This window comes from Quercus lobata, chromosome 2 (genome assembly GCF_001633185.2).
Source record: "Quercus lobata isolate SW786 chromosome 2, ValleyOak3.0 Primary Assembly, whole genome shotgun sequence".
Classification (NCBI taxonomy): Eukaryota; Viridiplantae; Streptophyta; class Magnoliopsida; order Fagales; family Fagaceae; genus Quercus; species Quercus lobata.
Window position 1 is genome coordinate 34261187 of NC_044905.1, and position 22388 is coordinate 34283574.

At 35.5% G+C, this 22388-nt stretch overlaps 1 protein-coding gene across 3 annotated transcripts; it reads right to left on the minus strand.

Annotated features, from left to right (window-relative positions):
• Positions 1-7490: 7490 nt before the first annotated feature.
• LOC115975425 (protein-tyrosine-phosphatase PTP1) lies at positions 7491-17543 on the minus strand. Of its 3 annotated transcripts, none has more exons than XM_031096196.1 (9): positions 17092-17542; positions 15511-15607; positions 15319-15401; positions 15075-15215; positions 14019-14153; positions 9357-9505; positions 9110-9251; positions 8326-8411; positions 7491-8134 (listed from the first exon to the last, which is right to left on the minus strand). In XM_031096196.1, coding segments are annotated over exons 1-9 (1011 nt in total). In that variant the 5' UTR covers positions 17269-17542; the 3' UTR covers positions 7491-8133. The 3 variants fall into 3 exon arrangements, with proteins under 3 accessions (XP_030952056.1, XP_030952055.1, XP_030952054.1); XM_031096195.1 differs by having other exon boundaries at positions 7491-8138; positions 17092-17541; XM_031096194.1 differs by lacking the exons at positions 7491-8134; positions 8326-8411 and adding an exon at positions 8493-9035 and having other exon boundaries at positions 17092-17543.
• Between the last annotated feature and the right edge of the window lie 4845 nt (positions 17544-22388).

The following is a 22388-nucleotide window of genomic DNA, read 5'->3' on the forward strand; positions in this document are numbered from 1 at the left end:
TTGCGTTTCCTCCATGCCAAGTTGGGATGCAGTTCTCTTCTTGGCCTCAGCTACTTCTTTGGCCAACTGGGCTTCCTTTTTTGGCTTTTTGCAATGCGGTTTTGAGATCTAAAACCGATTGCCTCTCAATGGCTAGATTAGTCTCAGTCACGTACAGCTTCTGGCGCTGGTCCTCAGCTTGCTTCTCCGCGGTTTTCAAACTGGCCTCGACATTCAAATGGGCTGATTGCGCCTCCTTTCGCTTCTCAGCTAGTTCATATTGTTCCTGCTTAATAGACCCCAGTGTTTTCTTAGTCTCAGCGCGAGAGAGGGCATCAGCATCAGCCCGCTTACGAGCGTCACAATACCACTCCTCGACCACAAAAATTTGCTAAGTAATTTGCCTAAAGATCACAAAACAGTATAAGTTAAAACAGAATATGATTTAGCATTTATGTTCGTAAAGGAACAAGCTGCCTTACCATCGTAAGGTCCCTTTTCAGGGACAAGAAGAGATCATTTTGTGAGAAACACCTGTAAACGTCGATGTCCTTGGGAAGGAGTATGGGCTGCTCTAGGGCTTCGACAATGTATCCAACTCAGCCCCTCTGATATTCTCGGACAGAGGCATTCCAGGGAATTGGTGCCTCCACCTCAAGCTGAGGGCTCCATGTACGCTGTGTCATGCGCATTTCAGCTTTGTCCTGCTCCTTACGTCTATCCACAGACTGGGACTCTTGTTTTGAGGTTTCTGGACCACCCTTTGATGCTTTGTCCCCTACCGAGAACCCACTTTGCCTTCCTCGAGCGACTCGGCTGGCCTTTTCTTCTTCAAGTTGAGGTTAGGCTTTAGGTCGAGGTTGGCGGGGACTTGTGGAAAGGGAGGAGGAAGATTGGAGGGAGCTTGGGACTTAGGGAGTGCCTTCGAGGTTGACCCCTTGCCCCTAGCAGCCATGAGCTCCCTTAGGCTCTTATTGCCTTTGTTCAAGGCCATGTTGTCTTCCTCTTCGTCAGAGGAGTTATCCGAGTAGGCGATCACAAGAATGGGGGTGTGAACACCGGAATTCCTGTCCGACTCACCCTTGGCGTTGAGAGGTTAATTAAAGGAGCTCTCGGGGTTGTTTTCCTCTTCGAAATGGAACTTGTCTATCTCTTCCTCTAATGAAAGACGAGATGAGGCAATCTCTTCTTGAGGAAGTGCCGCTGCTTCAAGGAGGTTTTGTGGAAGCGGTTGTGCAGCCGATGGAAGGTTTTGTGGAATTGGCAAGACGACTAGGGGAAGATCACTTTTAGCCAAAAATCCAAGCTTGGAAACGTCGATTCAAGCTATCCTTGAACTCCCAACCCTTATTGCCTGGCCAACGTCTTGGAAGATACGGGATATAGGCTTGCAATCCAAGATCAAGTGAGCAGCTCGCAGTTGTCCGTCCTCAATAACAAAAACCTCAGACCTCAAAAGGTAGTTGAGAGCCTGCACGTTAGTGAAACTGATCCTCGAAGTAACGTGATTTTTATTTGCAAAACATCCGAGAAGAAAGTCATGGTCAGATCGCCAAAAAGGATATCTTCCGCCAAAAAAAAACAAGTGTCAAGTAGAAAAATAAAGCTAAAAGGCTAAGTCCTTCTCCAAAGGGACTGATCTTAAAGGTACCACACCTGGATCTCGTGCCCAAGTTGGACAATGAAGATCGTCGTTCCACTCCCCTAATACAATAAGGTAGTCATCCTTCATACACTTATTTGAGTTGGGGAGACAGGATATCAGCCTGACGTCCTCAGACCGGGATTTGAGGTAGTAACCCGCACCGGTGAGCTTATAGCACTTGTACATGTGAACCACGTCATGCCATGGGAGCCCTAAGCCCATCTGCTCGTTCAGGACGCCTACGCAGCCCAAGACCCTAAATAGGTTAGGGGCGCACTGGTAGGGGGTCAATCTATGGTTGATCAAATAATCTCTGGTTATTCTACCCATGGGAAGTGTCATTCCTCCCTCTATGAAAGCAATCATGGGAATGACGACTTGACCCACATCCCTATCAGTCAATACTCGATTCGAAGGACAGTACTCTAAAATCACCCCATGTGTAGGATACGATACCTAGCCTTAAAACCCTCCATACCAGCCGGTGTGTCTACCAAGTGCTTGAACCTACCTATCTAGACAAACTGAGAGGCTAAGGAGAAAGGCCGAGAGAAGAATGGACAATAAAAGAAATGAAGACTTATGGGAACTCGTATGTTAACCTCTAAAATTTTCAGAGATTTATCGGGGAAGCGTCTTACAAGAAATGGCTATAGAGACTCAAGAGTTAGGTACGTTTAGTGCATTTTATGAAGACTGGGCGCTGGAGTTCTCTAAAGTTCTTGAAGATTCGTAAAAAAAAAAAAAAAAAAGGTTCCCTCAAGGTTTTACATAGAAGGAAAGGATGGGTGGGAGTACTCCCGCTTGAAATACTAGAAGGAATGTCAGCTGTTGGATCTGCGTTTCATCGTTGGATGTGGGGAACATAAAGCCGCCTGGAGTAATTAATCACGCCTTGTAGACCACGAAGCGTTAGTAACAATTATGAGGCATGTAAAGCTGCGTTCTCACACATGTAAATCAGAAAATCAGTTGATCTTATCTCTTAAAATCAAAATCCCACATTTTCTCCTCAGACGGAAGGGAAAAATCGGAATTTTGAAGGGATATTGTAGGGACTAAGGCCCAAAGTAGTGTATTAGGCCTTGGGCCTTGTCCGAGGACATAGACAAGTTCGAGGAGTAACGAATAGCTACTAAGGAGTTCCCAGTTGAAATCTCAAAAGTGGGGTATGAATAGAAGGATATTCGAGGAGGAATACCTCCTCGGACACGACAAATGTCATCCAAGTATGTACTAAATGTGCCTTGTGAACGTACGAGAAGAAAGGAAACTCAAAATGTTTAAGGAAAAGTTGCTACCACTGCATTAAATACATTGCAGCTACTTTTCTGGCTGCATTTATGTGGAGAAGACCTCTGAATAGTGCTACCTTGGTTATCACAACTTACAGAAGGCTAAAAGGAGTGTCTAATGGGACAGGTACTCAAGTAGGGACTCAAATGATCAATAAGTGTAGAATCAAGATGATCCAGGAGCAACTATATAATATGAAAGACCCTCCATGAGAAAGGGATCGGAGGGAGGGAGAAAAAGGAGGAAGCAATCTAAATCATTCTAATTGAGCATTATCTCTAGATTTAACCTCCTCGGACTGAAAGTTTATTGGTATCAGCACCCTTGGTTCGTGTTTGAACGTCATGCAATTCAATACTAGACGTTGTTTAATTCATTAGGACCTAGTTCTTTGACCCATTCTCTACAAATTTATTGTATTGGGCTCATTGAACCTAAGACTTCATACATTTTGGGCTTGGGCCTCAAATTGTGACCCTACATCAATAATTGTAAAACCACTTTTATTATACATGAACCATCAATCTGCCAATTCATATAAAAAATTATAAACTTGTAAATTTAAGAGCATCTATTGGACATCATTGTCTTCCTTCTTCTTTTGTTTTTTGGGGGTTAAAAAAGAGAAATATATTGGAAAACAAAAAGGGTACAGCTAGAGAGACATTCCCATCTCTCTCTTTTTCACAAAGGACCATGAAAGGTTGAAGAACTGGATAAGTGGAAAATTAACCCAAGCAACACAAGAGGTAGCCCAAGACTCTAATTTATGAGTATGAGAGTTGCTTGTTTTAGTTAAAATTCAAAATAATAATAAAAACCAGAAAATACATAAGCTTATAAAATCAATTTAACTAAAACAACTGATTAAGCTTATATTACAAGCAACACAAGAGGCCGCCCAAAACTCTAATTTATGAGTTAGAGAGTTGCTTGTCTTAGTTAAAATTAAAACAAAAAATAATAAAAAACCAGAAACTACATAAGCTTATAAAATCAATTTAAGAGTTAGATAGTTGCTTGTTTTAGTTAACATTAAAGGATATATATAACTTGAACCTTATAACACCCCCCACCCCCCCCCCCCCTCTCTCTCTCTCTCTCTCCCCATATTAAATATATATACGTTTCACTTTTTAACATAATTTTTGTTATTGAGATATAATAAATTTATTTAATGTTTAAAATTTTAAGTTATGAAAAGGCATTATTATGACAATATATGGAAAAAGAGCAACTAGTTTGTAGAACAAGGTAAAATTTTATCAAATTTTATACTTGAATTAGTTAGAAGTTTTGGTGTGATAATTTGGATTAGTTTCGAATGGGTTGGAAGTAGTTTTAAATGAACTTGAAGTAGAATTGGCTAGAAGTATTTTTAAATGGTTTAGAGTAATTTTAATTTGAAGAACTTAGAGAGCTTGGTTACCACAACATCATCATTCTCAATGAAAAAAAGGGTGGAGCAGGTTTGCAATGCTATAAGAAAACCCAACTGGCAAGAAAAAGTAATGATTGTAGACCTACATAACCTTACTCAACAGGGAACGAACTTCACCACCATTTTTGTTCCTGAAGTTATCTTGTCAAATGTTTATAATTTGGCTTCTATAACTGCTAAGAGGCCTATCTGTCATTACTGGGTACACCCAGCAATTTTATACAGTAATGATCTTCCTGTTTTGTATTTCTCTATACTGGATTCTAGCTTTTCTATGTTAACATGAGTATAAATAAATAAAAATTGAAGAGACACTTTGACACATAATTAAAGTAAAATTTAATTGGAATGACACATGAGTGCAAATAGAATATAATTTGAATTATTTTATTGAGCTTCCATTTTTTTTTGTGGTAAATTAAAAATTCATTAACAAGCAACAACAAATCCTTCTTCCAAGCATCGTAAACAACACGTCTGAGAGGGAAGATTTATTTCAGCATAATCATGGGTTTTGGAGTGAGACAACCTTTGTAAATGCATGACCAATAGAGTTGAGCCCTCTCTAAAGTCTAAACCCAATTAAAGGAGCAACTAACAATAAGATTTCCTGAATTCCAAAGCATTGACTATCAGAGTTGTGATGATATTCCAGAAGCTATTGCTTTAATCATTCAAAGCATCAATGCACAATTTCGAGTTACTCAAGAATAATAACCTGTTACCATTCCAAAGAAGCTAACTTGATAGCCCATATATTCAACTCCTGGTGCATCTGACTCAGCTGGATTACAAGAAGTGTGTAATTTTGCCAAAGCTTTTAGAATAATTTCTTGCCACTCTGCAACAGCTTTGAAGCTAGGAGTAGAAGACAGTAACATCTACGTTGAGCTTGATAGTACCTGGGACCTTGAGGGAGGAGGCTTTTGCCATATCTCTGGACACACAAAAAAACTACATTCTGCTGGGTTAGAGAGCATATACTCACAGCCCAAGATTTGAATTTCTCTACCCCAATCCTACTAATTATGTTAGTAGGGCTCAGCCTGATACAAATAACGCCTAATTCCATAAATCTCCAATTAGATTGAACCTTAAACTTGCTTTATCCATGTTTAAATAAGGGAGAGGAGATAGGGAAACGCTTCCTTCCCTCGCTATGGATTGCTTCATTAGGATTATAAGTTATTATACACAATTTATCAGTATTAACTAATTTTTCTTTGCCATCAAAGCCTCATTTTTTCACTTTTATATTAGCAAGGTATATAGAACTCTATCAATCCATCACACTATCGATCTAAAGGATTTCTTTTTGAAGATGTCTCTTGGATAGAGTGTAAAAGAATCTAAGTAAAAGGTGAAACGGTAGTTTGTAATAAGGAAAAAGTTAATGAATGTTCTAAGGATATTTGTTAATGAACTATTTTAAGAAAATTTATACGGAAAAAGGAAAAAAAAAAAACAATTAATGTTTTGTTAGCTTTTTTAATTTTCTTATAAAAACTTTCCTTAAATAATCTATCAACAATTGCCCTATGACTAGGGGTGTCAATGTTCGACCAAACCCGCGAACACAACACGGGTTTTTTCAGGTTAGGGTTGGACCTTAATGGGTTTAGGTCATAAACGGGCCGACTCGAAAGCAATACGATAAGAAACATGTCATAAGTAGGTCAACTTGCATAACCTGCAATAGACACGTTTGACATGCCAATTTATTTGTGTCAACCTGAAATGACTCACTTAACACAACCTGTTTAAATCATTTAACAAATAAATATTTATTTTATTTTAGATTTGTCAAATACCTTTTATATCCAACATATATTTTAAATTTAAAAAGAAAAGTAAGTAATTACAAAAATTTACAAGGGATATAATTGGAAATTGAAACTTTATAGACCCTAGAACTACTAATACTTTTTTTTTTTTGGCATAAAATTTGCACAAATAAAATTGGATGAGCTTGTGAAAGATGTTATGAATTTGGACATCAACAAATAATCTATGGATGATAATCGTGATCATAGTTAGGATTAGTCTACTGTTTACTCAAATTCTTTTAATATTGATACTTAGCATTTGACGAGTTCCAAAGATATTATATTTCTTTTGAACTATGTTATTTTATTTTTGTTAAACTTAGTTATTTTGAATTTGGGTTGAAGTGTATGCACTTTTTTTGGAGTGTAAAGAACTTATTTTCTAGATGAATGTTATATTTTTGTTGAACTATATTATTTTGAATGTGAGTTGAAGACTTGAAGTGTATGCACTGCTTTTTGGGATGTAAAAAAAATTATTTCTAGATAGATGTTATATTTAATATTATGCAGGTTGAAATGGGTTGTGTTACATTCGTGTCAACTCAACACGACTCGTTTATTAAGCGTGTCAAATGGGTTGGATTAGATTAACCCGTCTTATTAATTTGTTGGGTTAGGGTTGAAGAATCATGACACGATTATTAAATGGATCGGGTTAGGATTGAGCCATTTAGTCGAAAACTCCTACCTTGACACGACACAAACCCGACACGTTAACCCAAATTGACACCCCTACCTATGAGTACCCATTAATATGACCCTCATAATAATAACAATAATAATAATAATAAAAACAATGCATTTACCATGCTATGACATAGAGCTAGTGGCAATCTAGAATGGTGCTTTAAATTGAAGGTCCAACTCAACTATAGATTAAAATGAATTGATGAATGGACCAAATAACACCATCCTTTTGTCTAATAAATGAAGAATTAGCACTAAATATCAAATGGGCACAGGTAAATATCACCATCCTAACTCTTAGATTCTCCTTATTAATTTTTAGCTTAAGCACAAATCCTTTGCAATTCAAAACACAAAATACCACCGCACACTCTTGGTGCGATGGTCATTTCACAAGTATAAGTATTTGTAGGATGTAAGAGGGGCAAAGACCAGGATTCTAGACTCTAGGAGAGAGCTTCATATACATATACACTTAGATTATGTTAAAATAGAATTTCTATCTTATATAATAATAATAATAATAATAATAATAATAATAATTATTATTATTATTATTATTATTATGTATAGAAAACTTGCTCAAGTATATAATAGAAATGAGAAGAATAACTGAACTTTCCATGTTGATAGTATCAACTAAGCTACAGTAATCCACATTCACAAAGCTCCTTACTGGATAGTGGAGTTTTTTTAGAGCACTCTGGAAGAGGAAGACTATCCCTCGTAATGAAAGATGACAAATTAAAGTCAACAAAAACATATAATCTTGTCTTAGTAATAATGACCACTGTCTAATAGAGAACCTTATAGACCATTTCAGTTCTAGTACTATTGGGCATTTCAACATACAAGTTGTCCATTACTGTAAATCTAACATACAGGATGTACTTCTTGGTCTTAACAGAAAACAGTCAGGTCAAATGTATAAGCTCAATGAGAATCACGAAACCTGCACTGTCTACAAGTCAGTTCATTTTTCTAACAATCAGGAGAGAACTGTTATAACAGGAAATAGAGGCCATTTGAATTATTCAGCTCCTTGGTGGGATTTGAGGAGAATAAACTAATTGTTTAGCAATGCTTGTAAGTTCCACCATAATGATGAGGCATCAGACCAGCTGCTGAAGGACGCAAATGTACCGGGAGAAGCATACACAATTGCATATTTTTTCAGCTTTGGAGATATATGCATCAAGCAGATTCCTCTCAGTCTTATTCAGCATTTGGTACTATTGATGAGGAACAATCATTAATCTAGCTGCCCAAAGAATTAGATGAAAGGCATCTGGATTAAAAAATGATCTTTAAAGTATCGTATAGAAAAAGTTATATACTGAATCAGAGTCAAAGGTGTAAAATTTATCATTCTATTATAAGGATTGTAGGCCATTTAAGTGAACAGTCTATGCAAAGGCTCAAAAATTTTAAGAGATGAATGGACATACCATTTTGAGCTCCTTTCTGTGTTGAAATCTGAGATTAGGTCTTCTAGTTCATCAATGATTGCTTTATAGCAGAAAAGATATTGATCCTAATAAACAGAGAGTTAATAGAGTGAATTAGGAGTAGCGCAGAGTCAGAATGTCTTAAAGGAGAAAGGATAAAGGATTTGAGGAGAGAGAAGGGGGGGGGGGGGGAAGGGTTTGGAATGAGAACAAGATGATATTCAAAACTCTTTATCCGCACAGAACTTAAAGCCTTTTCTTCCTTATGTGATAAAGAGGATGGTAGGCAGAAAATTGGAAAAAATAAAAGAGCATTTAGATGGGAGGGAGTGGGGAGCAAGAATGAAACTCAAAACACTTATGCTCCCGTACAGTGTGTGACTTTGTTAACCAGAGAATTAAAACCGACTGAACCATTGTTGGACTGATCTGGTCTTTTGCATTCCTTGGTCTGGTCTGGGCACTTGAATGGTGAGAACTGCTTTTACTTGCTTTAAATTCCACAGTTAGGGGTTGGTTAAACAAAGAAACCTTGTTCTTTTTGTGCTAAAGAGAACTTGCCACATGTTCATCAGAAAAAAAATTAGGCTGAAATTTCTGCTGGCACTTCAACCTTGCACAACTCCATAGTCCAATATTTGGGAAAAACCACAAATTCTTGAGGTTGAGCCATCAAGTGAGAAATCAGTTTTGAGGGCCAGCAGAAAAGTCTAACAAAGAATTACATAATATGAGATTACAATGCAAATTAGTAACAAATTATTAGAAAAATTAGTAACTATACCGGTGTTTGGACCATTCCAATTCTCTGAGACCTGAACATGGTTATGGTATTAACAAGATTTAAAGCAGACATATCTCCAGCTAGGATTCTCTGAATTGTGTTATGAATTGCGCAATATGTTCCTGTTCTCCCAATACCTGCACTGTGAGAGTGAGAGAGAGAGAGAGTCTCAGACAAGTGTACAAATGATTTACATAGCATCATCATGGCATATTTAGATGCATAAACATGAGCTGAAGAGCTGAACCTGCAGTGCACCACAACTGGGCCAAGATTGGGTGGTACATGGTATATTCTTTTCAAAATTTCACGCACAGCAGTTGTGTCCTTTGGAACCCCATGATCAGGCCATTCAGGATACTGAATATGTAGAACAGACATGGGTTCCTCCTCTGACTGCAATGTAAATGACAATAAATATAAGGAAAGTGTGATTCGACACATTTCCATAGCAAAAGGTGGGCCATAAATTACAATTTAAACAATAAGCCTACCAAATAATCAAACAGTGGATGCACGTTCAATAGTAAATTTTTTTGGTAATTGTTATTAATTGAGGCTAAAGGCATATAGACCATAGAGCATACTATAAGGGGCTCCCAATGTATCTTGTGTTGTTTTTTTGCAAGCTTTTTTTTAAGGAAAAAATAAAATAAAATTAATAGTATAGCTAACACCTCAAAGGGAAAACACCACATATACGAGACGACAAGGACCTAAAAGTGCCTTTAGAGCAATGGACATTTCCTAAGCACAAAGCTTATTTAAAAAAAATAATAGAAGGAAGAGGAGACTCCGTGGCTCTGTTACATACAGATCCTAGATTACATGGATCTTAAGATCATGTTTTTACATCTAAAAGAAGAAAGGGGGCGCGCGTGCACGCGCGCGGGGGGTGGGGGTTGTGCGCAAAAAAGGAACATAAGGGCTAGTCTTTCCATATGCACTCCAAAAGGCAAGGAGGGGAGGACCACTTTCCAGCTGTTAAAATAAGACAATCCAATCATTCAAACCACCAGTCTTTCAAAGAGTTGGAAACCATTCCTCTCTCCCTTCTCTTTTTCCCTCTTTTTGTTTTTTGGAAAAAGAGAGAGGATGGAGAGAGAGAGGGGGGGGGGGGGTGTTGTGGTTCTTTATCTGGCAACTATCTACGAGCAACAACATGAACACCAAAAGCCAACCCAAATAGGATTGAGAAGACAATTCATCATCTCTGTTTACATGTATAGCACTATTTGGGATGGGCCAGTTGTACAGATTAAAGAATCACTTTCGATCTTTTTTCCATACAGACAGATTCTCCAAGTGGAGGGAGGGGGGCTTAGAGAGAGATAGAGAGACAGAGAAAGAGAGAGAGCTTTAGAAGGAGCAGTTCTAAACAAAATTTGGTTAACATAGAACAACAGAAGGAGATTGTACCATCAAGCTTAGGCATTAGGTTGATCTATTTGCAGCTGCTCACAAAGATTGAAACACACTTCATGAAAAGGCCCAATTGATTCTTCCCCCATGCCATTGAGTACTCCAACCAAAACCAGACTGATTATCGCCTAACAAATAAAATATTTTCAAACCTAAAACTTCCAATTCTTTAAAGCATCAATGGAAATAAGCAGACACTGGATGCATGACCTCTCCTGACGAACTATTCAAATCCTATTGCATCTTTGAGATGCAACATCATACTTAATTATTTTTTTCTAGCTCATACCCACCTCCTCTGGTAGTGCCCCTTTCCCTCTCTCATCCTCCCCAAATCTGTTTCTAAAAATTTTCAATCTAACTTTTTAAAGAAAATCTTACCCAATATCCACAAATACCCCCATCTTTCTGTCTCTGTGAACAGACATCCAATATTAAACCTAGTTGTGTACTAAAACCTTGACACCCATCAATAAGAATTCTGGTTTAATATTCTCTAATTTGTGCTTTCACACTGCAAATGCAGAAGACAATTTTACACGAATATGTTCTTCCCTAGATTACATTTATATATATAAAAGGACTCTCTTCCCAACTTCTAGAGTCTAGACTTTCCTTAAACCAATTCTATCACAAGATTGCAGTCAACATCCACACGAGGCTAAAGATACTTAAAAGTAAAACAATGTAAGATTGCCAACTGGATATTAAGTCAGCAGCCAAATTTCAGTATGATTTGTACAATGATGTACCGACTTAATTACATATGCTAAGATAACTTGACTCAAACTAAACAATCTGTATTGCATCTAACTTACAGATTTACCCAAGGTTCCTACTTCTAAGCCTCAATATTCATTAGCAATGAAAACATAATGTAAGATCTATCTACCCTCAAGAAATGCAATTTTATTATGTGAAAATCGCCACAAGGGCCTTGAATGTACAAGCCAAGACATATTATCATTTTACATACTTCTCACCAACCAAGTTGGCCTACATTTCTAATATTCATTATGATGCGGGAGATGCAAGAAGATTAATATTTAGTATTATTTATGTTTGCAAGTCAATTGTATTTTTATGTTTTAGGTCCTATTAGTTTATTGGGCTATTAGTATTTTAATTTAGAAGCAAGGCTATTTTTGTAATAATGTGATTAGGGTTTCCTAGCCAATTAGAACTAGGGTTTAGCAATCCTTTATAAGCAATCTATTGTACTCCTTGAGGAGTTAGTTGATATTTTAATGAATGAAAAAAATGGCCGTTTGGTCTTTCTTTGGTCTGGTGCTGACTCCAGGTCTATCCTAGGTGCTAAATCCTAATGGTCTTTCTTTGGTCTGATGCTGACTCCTAATGGTTTTCCCCGCTTGGTGCTGACTCCAAGCCAGGCCTAGATGCTGACTCCTACGTCATATCCCTTTATTTTACTATTGTTTAGTTTTGTTCTAATTGTCTTGCATCACATTACCTCCATTTTAAGGGATTAAAAGGATAGTAAAGCATAAGAACTTATTTCAAATTCACCCCAATTAATATTTTCTGCACCACACTTGTTGCATCAGCCCCACAACCATAACAGCTAGAGGTAAGAGGCAATCAGCAATTGGCCCAGCCACCAACTACTATCCTAGTGCCTTCAACAGTTTTTCCTTCAAAAAGCAATCTTTCACTCTTTCAAATGGATAACAATATAATAAAATTTAAAACCTTTGAAAAGTGGTCTAAATCCCACACACTCGTACTATCACTTTTAAATAGACAATTTTCACTTTCATCTCCATACCCAACACAAAAAGCTTCGCATAAATTGTTTACCTTCTCAAATGGTTTGCTATTAAATGCATAGTAGGTATGAGATGTAAAGGTTTTTGTCTCAACCATGAACCTTCAAGCAAGGGGTCTACATTTTTATTTCCAACTAATATATTCCATTTTCACCAACTGTAAAAAGATCTGTTAGTCTCCAAACTTCACTCTCTTTCCAAAGTTTACAAGTTAGCATGTTCTCTTTAGCAACAAAGCTCCAAGTCACTTCTACAATGAAGCTACTTTCACTTCAAACTGCCGGAAACCTCTCTTCTCTCCTCTATATTCTTTAAACATTATTTTCTTGTAGAAAAAAAACTCAATCACTAACTTCAAACATAAAAATAGCTTCAGCAATCCCCAGTTGTTTCAGAAATCCTTATTCTATAAATGACATACTCTCATAGTAAAATAAACTCTCCCTCGTAAAGTTGCAACAATCAAGCATAACTAAACTATCAATATACTTGTTTCTAAATTTTTTTTTTTTTTTTTTTTTGATAAGTTACACGTGCACCCAATGGGCCTTGAATCCATTGACCTAATCCTCCACCTAACACTTTTAAGGGGAGGAGGTGCCAGGGCTCAAGTTCATTGGCCTTGTTTCTAAATAAGCACCATGCATTACATCTGAAACAATGTCCCTCCTTAAGGCTGACATAAGAAATCCTTTGGGAGAGATTAACTACAGTAACTAAAAAGGGCATACCAATGCACTAGGATCCTACTTCTAGGAGTTCTAGGAGTTCTAGGAGAGGTAATTGGTAAGCAGCCTTAAATCAATTTTTAGAAAGGTTGATTTTCAAACTCGAACTTGGACACATCACTAGGATGGAGGGTACTTACCATTGCACCAAGGTACAACCTTGGATTAAGTACAGTAACTATTGGTTAATATATATATATATATATATTTTAAATCTTTACAAAACAAGCTCAGCACCTACCTTAAGAAAGAGTGTGCTAACTAAAATTCACCCTTGGTCCACCAAAATGGTCTAAGTTCTACATTTCTTTTTTTGGTTTTCCAGCTCCATGCACACTGATGACCTATCTTGATTGCACACTCTTAAATTAAATGCCACACTAATAAACTAGTCGTAATCGATTTTAATCTTATCATTGACAATCTCTTTGTTCATGACACTTATGCAGGAAGCACCTGATCTCCAAATTCAAGAGCCTTATATCTAGCGTAATCTATGATAACTCACATTAGTCATCACAGGGAGTAGATTGCTCTATCTAACCATACAAAAAACAAACTTATGAGAGAAGCAAGCATTAAATTTTGGAAGCCTGTGGATTTATGTCTTATGCAGTGTGTGTGCAGAGGAAGGGAAACTCCCATAGTTTAGTAGTAGAAGCAATTGTTCCTTCATTCTCCTTATGGTTGGATGCACACTAGAGTTTGTGGAGATTTGGATCTCTGGAATTAGTCTTTTTTCTATTTACAGGTTGTTTTATCCTGTACATATTCCCTTTACTAGGGTCGCACTCCAATTATATACATACATGTTCGTGCGTGTGTGTATGTGTGTAATGCCTGCATTCTCATTATTGCAAAATAATCTCTGGCCATGCTGATAGCTCACCACATTGTCTATATGGCATGCCTAAACAATCCTAAAAGCATCAATTGCATTATGTCAGCATTCTTTTAAAAAACTCATCTAACCTCTTTATATTTCACCTCCAAATGGCGCAACACTATTGAAGTGTCAGTAGTTTTTATCCATTTAGTGACTATATGTATATTACCAAATTCCCTGGGACCATCTTCAGCTTGGAAATAATCTCCACATTTTACCATCTGCACATAAAATTTAAACTCAGAAAAGCATCTGAAAAACAAGAATGAAATAAGATATGTAAAGTTATATTTAGCCACCTCAAAGTTAATAACAGCAATATATTCATTATTCTTCTGGTGTCAATTAACCAAAAGATGCTTGCTTGCCTCTACTTGTGCAGTTAATAGGTTCAGAGAAAGTTATGTATCGTAGGTCAGAAAATGGTACCTTTTGAATGAGCATAGTTCAAATGGGGATGTAGATGCTAAAGATTGGACGAGAAGCCTAAGGTAATGTGATGGGATAGGGGATTGACAAATCCTCCACATAAAGTAGAAAACATTGGAGTTAGTGTTCAGAGATGGAGGTAACATCAATGGGGTCTGGTTGATACAGCTCAGTAAGGGTTTAATGAGATCAATAGCCTTCGAGAAGGAAGGGGCAAGGTGTCTAGCTCAAGTGGTGGAGAGTTTTCTATGATATTTTTATGATATTTCTACTAGAAAAATAAGTTTCTAGAGCCTATAAATTGGCCTCCCATGTGTAATAAAATCAATAAAAAATATATCAGTACGATTTTGTTCTGTGAGGTTCTTTAATGAATTTAAGAGTTTGCATTTAGCAAGAACAAGATCTAACTCTTTCACCCTTCCCATTTTCATTGTAAACATACCCATCAACTAACACAGATGATGTTACTAATCCTTCATATGATATTTGATATTTCACAACAAAATTTATTTAGTTGCAACAGACATGCCTTGGAAGAGAAAATAAGATCTAAATATAAAAGATCTTCATTTGAAACAGTAATTTACAAATCCAATTAAAACTCTGAAACCTTTTTGAAGGAATACTTATCCAGATATCAAGGACCCCAGTCCCACTGATAAAAAACTGGAAATTACAAAAGTTACATTAAACTCTACACAGTGAAGTACCTTGTAATTGTCGACTAACCTAGTCAACATCACAACCACAGGACAACGGTACTGCATTACCATCTCCCAGAAATCCTCATAAGTTTGTGGCAATGGACCTTGTGTGGCAATAAACTGAGAAATGTTTCCGGAGGAAGAGCTCTACAATTAAGAGACATGTTGAAGGGTCAAACCAAGAACATCCAAACTCCATATAAACTCCTAACAGGCATTAACAACTAAACATTATTATATTAGCTTCTACCGTGATGAGGCTCGCATTGATGTAGCCCCTTGCTGCCAGTCTGTAATCCTTACATGAGTTAAGAACAACCCTATTCTTGTCAACTGAAATCAACAAAAATACAGTAATCTGGTCACTCTTATATTTGCCCTTCAAACCTAGTATGTGAATATAAAGATATGAGCAACATTATTTGAAAACAATGACATATACATGGTATGACATCTGAATAGCGATTTTTGCTCAAATTGACACTGTCAAGAGCCACGGTACAGCTTTTCCTCATCTCAGATGGTGTTATTCTGTTGGCCTGGAATCACATATAACAAAACTTAGTACTGTAATCGAAAGAAACATTATTAAAACAAAGAACTATTTGGATTACATGGTGTGTGCAAACTAATCCTAACTAATTACAATGTGAGATTCAACAAAACTAGGAAATCTAAATCCCAAATAACACAGCTTAGTACTGTAATTAAAAGAAATATTATTAAAACAAAAAACTATTTGGATTACCTTGTGTGTACAAACTAATCCTAACTAATTACAATATGAAATTCAAAAAATCTAGGAAATCTAAAAAGGATAGAAAAGCAATGTTTCCTAACGCATTAATCCAATCATACAAAGATTGTAAATAGAATTGTTTGAAAACCTGAATAAGATTTTCAACAAATCTAAAGTCCTACTATTCCTTTCTCACTATATAGTCCACAAAAATGCATAAAGGAGCAGGCTTTAAAACTTTTAAGCCCCTATAATAATGGAACCTTCCTTGCCAATAAGCCAGCTTTTGAACTACAGTCATCTTTGGCATATCCCAAGATACTTTAAATAAAGCAAACGCAAGATACCACAGATCTCTAGCCACAGAACAATCAAGCAAAAGATGCTCCACCTTATCTTCACTATCCTTGCACATGCAACACGAGTCCAAAATCACCATGAGTTGCTCTCACAAATTATCAACAGTCAAGATCTTACATAAAGTTGTTGTCCATTTGAAGAAAGATACCTTATGAGGAACCCTAGTCCTAGCTCCCCACATGCTTTGCCAAGGAAAAAAAACACCCTTTGAACCCCTCAAGATGTCATACTAGAATTTAAATTCCAATTTTCCATCCTTGGTTAAACTCCAAGATATCCAATCCTCACCTTGAACAAAAGAGAAATTAGAGTACCCAAAAAAAAGAAAAAGAAAAAGAAAATCCTCTACCAACTCCAATTCCCAGTCTTGAACCCATCTCATGAACCGAGGATTCCAATGCCTAGCTCCACTACCAGCCCATTCTACTAAGCAGTCTTGTTTGATGCTAAAGCAGTAACAAAAATTGGGAAAGAATCCCCTCCCATTCAAATCCTCCAATTTAAGTCCAGATATAAGACATGTGACATTTAAAAAAAAAATTTTAATCTAAATGTCTTTTAAAAAAAAAAAAAAAAAAAAACCTTTGAAAGCAACACAGAATCAAATAAATGTCACTTGTCGTGTCCCATATTTGGCTAACAAACTCTCACAATAAATTGTCTCCCATCACAACATGAGATGTAAACTACCATCTACAAAACATCAGAACAAACAGAATCAAAATTCGAGCCGAGTACGTGATTTAATTCCATTTCAATCAATAGTAAAAAAAAAATTTAATTCTATTTCTAACCCCAGAAACCTCAATAATAAGGTTCATGTCTTTTTATTTTAAGGTTTGATAAAATTTCAATAATCCCAACAAGAAACACATTACTATTGTTATTATTTTTATAAGAAAATGAAAGTATTGTGTGGTGAACCTGCAAGTGAGCGAATTCCTGGTTGATGGTGTGAGGGATGTGGAGCTTTTCGCGGAAGAAGCTGAGAGCTTCGGAGCAATGCTTAAACTGATCGGATGTAAGAGGAAGTCTCGGTGGAAAATCCGGCGAGAATTCGGAAGAGGAGGAGGAGGCAGCAGCGGCGGCGGCGGCGGCCATGGCTGATCTACTCCGCTGGTTCTGGTGGCCGCGCCTTGAGATGCGGTTCCCCAGTTCAGTGTTTTCTTGTTAATTTGTAGTAATTGTATATTGTTGTAATGACTCTCTCTCTCTCTCTCTCTGCGGTTTGAATGCGCGATTCGGTTTGGGATTGGAGGGTTCCAAATTGATGCCCCAAACGGATTTTGGTTGGGTAGGTTGGTTTGCCACTTTTTTTGGGTTGCGTTGGCAAGATTTTGAGTGTTTTCTTACGCACTCTGTTAAATAAAATAGTCACAAATTTTTCCTTAAATTTTGCTGCGTGGAAACTTAGGAATGGTGAAAACAAAATAGTAGGTTGATGGTTTCACTATTCATGAGTTGCCTTGTAGTAAAATTGTGAAAAAAATTATGAAAAATTTGGTAGCATTAAACTTACACTAAATAAAAAGTCACTATTTTAGGATTTTTTTTTTTTTTTTTTTTGAAACCTCACTATTTTAGGATTAAAAATTGTGTACAAGTGACTATCCATTGGAAACAAGGGTGATAGGAATATATTGTGACATTTTTGTTGTATTCTTATCTTTCTCATTTTTATTTTTTTTAAAAATGCTAATTATTATTGCACTTATATTATATTACACACTCAAGTTGAAATTGTGTCTTAAAAACACAATTTCAATTATAATTGTGAAACGATAAAATTGTGTTTTCACAATTTTAACTTAAATCATGTTTTGTATGTATCATAATGTGTATAACTATCATCACTTCTTTTTGTTACTTTCCAATGAACCTATGTATATTGTTATTTTCACGTTTCTTTTATAATATATTAATCAGTTTCTATTTTTTTTTTTTTGGGCAAATTTAAACAATTAGTCCTCTCCTTCGAATAAGATCTTTGATTCTAAATTTGGTTATTGGTCATTTTTGTTTAGTAAATTTCACTTTTACATTTGTTGTCACTACCAGTCCTTTTTAATAAAAACTTTTTAGCATAATGGAAGAACTAACAATGATACCAAATGAGAACTTATAGGATTAAAATGATAAAAACAAAACTTAGGGGACTAGAATGACAATTGACCATACTTAACGGGTGTAATTTGTACTTTCACAAAAAAAAGAGAAGCTTAGTTTGGCTCGTATTGGGACAATGGTTTCAAAGGCAAATACTTTCACCACAGGTTTACTCGTATTCCTCTCTTGAAAATCATGATTTAAGGGGAACATTTTAGCCTTATCTTAGTTCATTCGATCAATGACGAGCTTAAGAATATGTAAAATAGACCTAAGGAAAATATGTTAGCTTTAAAATAAAAAACATCTTTCTAAGAAAAGTTATTCATATTTATATATATATTTTTCATTCCTAAACTTTTAAAAATATTTTTTTAATAGTTTAGAGAATTTAAGAAAAAATTTCTAAAATATTTTAGGACTAAAAAATAAACATTTTAAATTAAAATTTGACAACGGTAATATTTTCAATAATTTAAAGACGAAAAATGAAATTCATAAAAAGTATAGGGATTAAAACCATTATTTTAGAAAAAAAAATGATAAAAAAGGCTAAGAAATATTAAAAAAGAAAAGAAAAAGGTAAGTGTAAGGACCAGATTTGAGTCCCTAGCCCAACAAACTCAAAATAATGAATTTGTAAAAAGTGGATTAGAAAACTGGGTTAAAATGAGTTGGACAACAGATAAAATGGGCTCAAATGACAAGAACAAGAAGATAGATTGATTTCAACTAAAGAAAATTGTCCTCGACATGGTTCGAGGAGACTCATTCTTGTATATTTCTCTTAAGTTTGATTACAAATTTGTTTTCTAATTACTACAATGTTTCTCTTTAAATTTCTCAACCTCCCTCTCTCATTGCTTCATTCTTCTTTTATACTCTTTTCCCTTTTCATCTCTACCCTCCATGTGCAGGCCAGATGGTTGGTCTTGATACTTGTCCCATCACCACCTTTATAGACCTCGGCTTGGGTTAGCCAAGGAGGCATTCATCCTCGGCCTAACCACTAGGGCCATTGTGATCAAAACTAACGTTTTTATTTGCTAACACGGGCTCCCTTGACAATATTTACCCTTCCTCGGACGACCCCTTATCCTCGGCTTGGGCCTTCAGGCCCAATATATACATAGATAATGAGCTCCTGAGCTCAATACCCCTACAGTAAGAAATATAAATTGTACTATTTTAAATTTAACCAAAACTCATTTCAATTTTCTAACTTTACTTTTGTTTAATCGAATTATCTGATTCAATTAAGGTCTCTTCCTCTTAATAAAATGTTGCTACGTTAAGGTTAAGTGTCCAAAATTTTTAATTTAAATAAAATCTAATTAATTATTGTTTTTTAAAATAAAATTTAACAAAGTTGACAGAGAGGCCTTAATTGAATAAAATTTAAATTTAAAACAAATTAGAATGAATTTTGGCAAAACTTAAAGGATGCTCTTTACATTTTTTGTTTAAAAAATTAATAACATTTAAAAAAAAAACATTTTAAAAAACATTTTTTAATATTGAAATCCAAATACAATATATACTCAAATCCTTTCATATATGAAAAGTGAAAAGTGCTAAGTAGATTATAATAATTCTACAGTCCATTAAAATCACAAATTTTATAGCACATAAATATATAATAAAATGTAACATGTACTAATGTTGAATCATAATAGTATAATGCATCCTTAAAAAAGTACAAAAGATCACGAAAATTACAAAGTTAGTAAATATAGTGTACAAAAATAGATCTAAAAAAGGAGTATCCAAATGAAAGATATATAGATTTACAAAAGGCAATTTAAACTTGAATTGCTGGATGGTCACGTTTCCTGCAATACACTTGATACCTTCTCAAAGGGAGGGAGTTACAGTGTTACACAAGGCTTCCCCTACAAAGACTTCCACTACCGTTTGCATGGTCCCGCAATACAGTTTTGATTGTCATGACTTGTAATACACAATTTCCGACAATTTAAACATGTAGAGTCAAAGTCATTTGAGATCAACATGTGAAGACTTGTAATAAACCAAAATTCCCTTCGGGAACAAAGGAGTAGAAAATCAACACCATTGGCTTTTCCCCCCTTCCATCGTTTGTGTTAGAACCATTTCAAATGAAAATTTAGAAGTCTAGTCCAGCAAAAAGTCTTATTGAAACATTGTGTGTTCTACATTTAAAGATCAATTTTTTTTATTTTTTATGTGCGTTATTCAATTTAAAATTAGAGTAGTTCTTGCAAAATTTTATGGGACCATTCAACTTTTTCTAAAGATAAGAAGTTAAATGTGTTCCACCAGCAAACCAGTTATATAAAAGGATTTTTTAACAACTTAATAAGAACATACTTGCAACAAACTAACAATTATGACATAATTAACCAAGCAACTACCTAGTGCCAGCCAAGAGGGGTAAGGTTTGATTCAAAAAGATCATAAGATAAGCATGCATCATGGTCCTTTTCCCCTTCCACATTGTGAATCCCTTGGGCATACCTTACCTATACATGGCTTAATTAGACCAAAACCCTTTTCAAATCACAAATTACAAAAAGAAGGGGAAAAGAAAAAACAAGAGATAATGTCCAAAATGAATGTGTAGCAGCCTCCAGTTTACAAACCCAGTGAAGAGTTTTATTAGTACGGTGCAATGGGTATAGACTTTGACCTTTGGTAGCATCCATGACACAGTGGTCATAAAAGAAGACAAGCAACACAAAAGCATAAAGATCATATTGCCATGTACGTAAAATATCAACAAAAGCAACAAAAATACAGTAATCTGGTCACTGTTATATTTGCCCTTCAAACCTAGTATGTGAATATATAGATATGAGCAACATTATTTGACAACCACATACATATACATGGTATGACATCTGAATAGCGATTTTTGCTCAAATTGACAATGTCAAGAGCCACGGTACAGCTTCTCCTCATCCCAGATGGTGTTAATCTATTGGCCCGGAATCACAGAAGACAAAACTTAGTACTGTAACCGAAAGAAACATGATTAAAAGTTAAAACAAATAACTATTTGGACAATTACCCCCATCTTTCTGTCTCTGTGAACAGACACCTAATATCAAACCTAGTTGTGTAACTAAAGCCTTCATGCCCATCAATAAGAAGTCTGGTTTAATATTCTCTACTTTGTGCCTTCACACTGCAAATGCAGAAGACAATTATACACAGATACGTTCTTTCCTAGATTACATTTAAAAAAATAAATAAAAGGACCCTCTTCCCAACTTCCAGACTTTTCTTAAACCAATTCTATCACAAGATTGCAGTAAAACAAAGTAAGATTGCCAGCTGGATATTAAGTCAGCAGCCAAATTTCAGTATGATTTGTGCAACTTCATAAAGTCTCGAGAAATGCAATTTCATCATGTGAAATCACCACAAGGGCTTTGAATGTACAAGCCAAGACATATTATCATTTTACATACTCCTCACCAACTAAATTGGCCTACATTTCTAATATTCATTACCTCCATTTTAAGGGATTAAAAGGATAATACAGCATAAGAACTTATTTCAAAATGTTCTGCACCATTATTGTTGCATCAGCCCCACAACCCTAACAGCTAGAGAGGTAAGAGGCAATCACCAATTGGGCCAGCCACCAACTGCTACCTTAGTGCCTTTCACTAGTTCTTCCTTCAAAAAGCAGTCTTTCACCGTTTCAAGTGGTTAACAATATAATAAAATTTAAAACCTTTGAAAAGTGGTCTAAATCCCACGAACTTATAAAAATAAAAAATGCAAGCATGAAATCAGAACAAGAAGAAGTCTGGTTTTTGTGTACATACATGGTGAGTCATAATAGAATTGACAACAAACCTCATTTTTTTTTTTTTTTTTTTGGTTAACAAATTGAAAAGCACATTTTTGTTTGTTTTTGGCAACTTGAAGCACATTACTACAACTTGGACCCAAAGATTTACAATCACATATTTTGTACTTCCAAAGGCAAAGAATTTTACAAAAACAGATATGAAGCAATTAGAAAATAAATATAAAAATTCTAAAAATAAATTATTCATCACAAGCTCCAATGAAAATAAAATATTAAAAGTTTAGGTAATTTCAATTATTACTTTCCTTTTACA

What these genes read in the sequence shown, in the direction of transcription:
- LOC115975425 (XM_031096194.1), bottom strand. Translation starts at nt 17,268, where the DNA reads ATGGCCGCCGCCGCCGCCGCTGCTGCCTCCTCCTCCTCTTCCGAATTC. An exon ending in CTATTCAGATGTCATACCAT is followed by an intron (nt 15,402 to 15,510) that starts GTATATGTCATT and finishes TGTTGATTTCAG; the next exon opens with TTGACAAGAATAGGGTTGTT. An exon ending in TCAATGCGAGCCTCATCACG is followed by an intron (nt 15,216 to 15,318) that starts GTAGAAGCTAAT and finishes TCTTAATTGTAG; the next exon opens with AGCTCTTCCTCCGGAAACAT.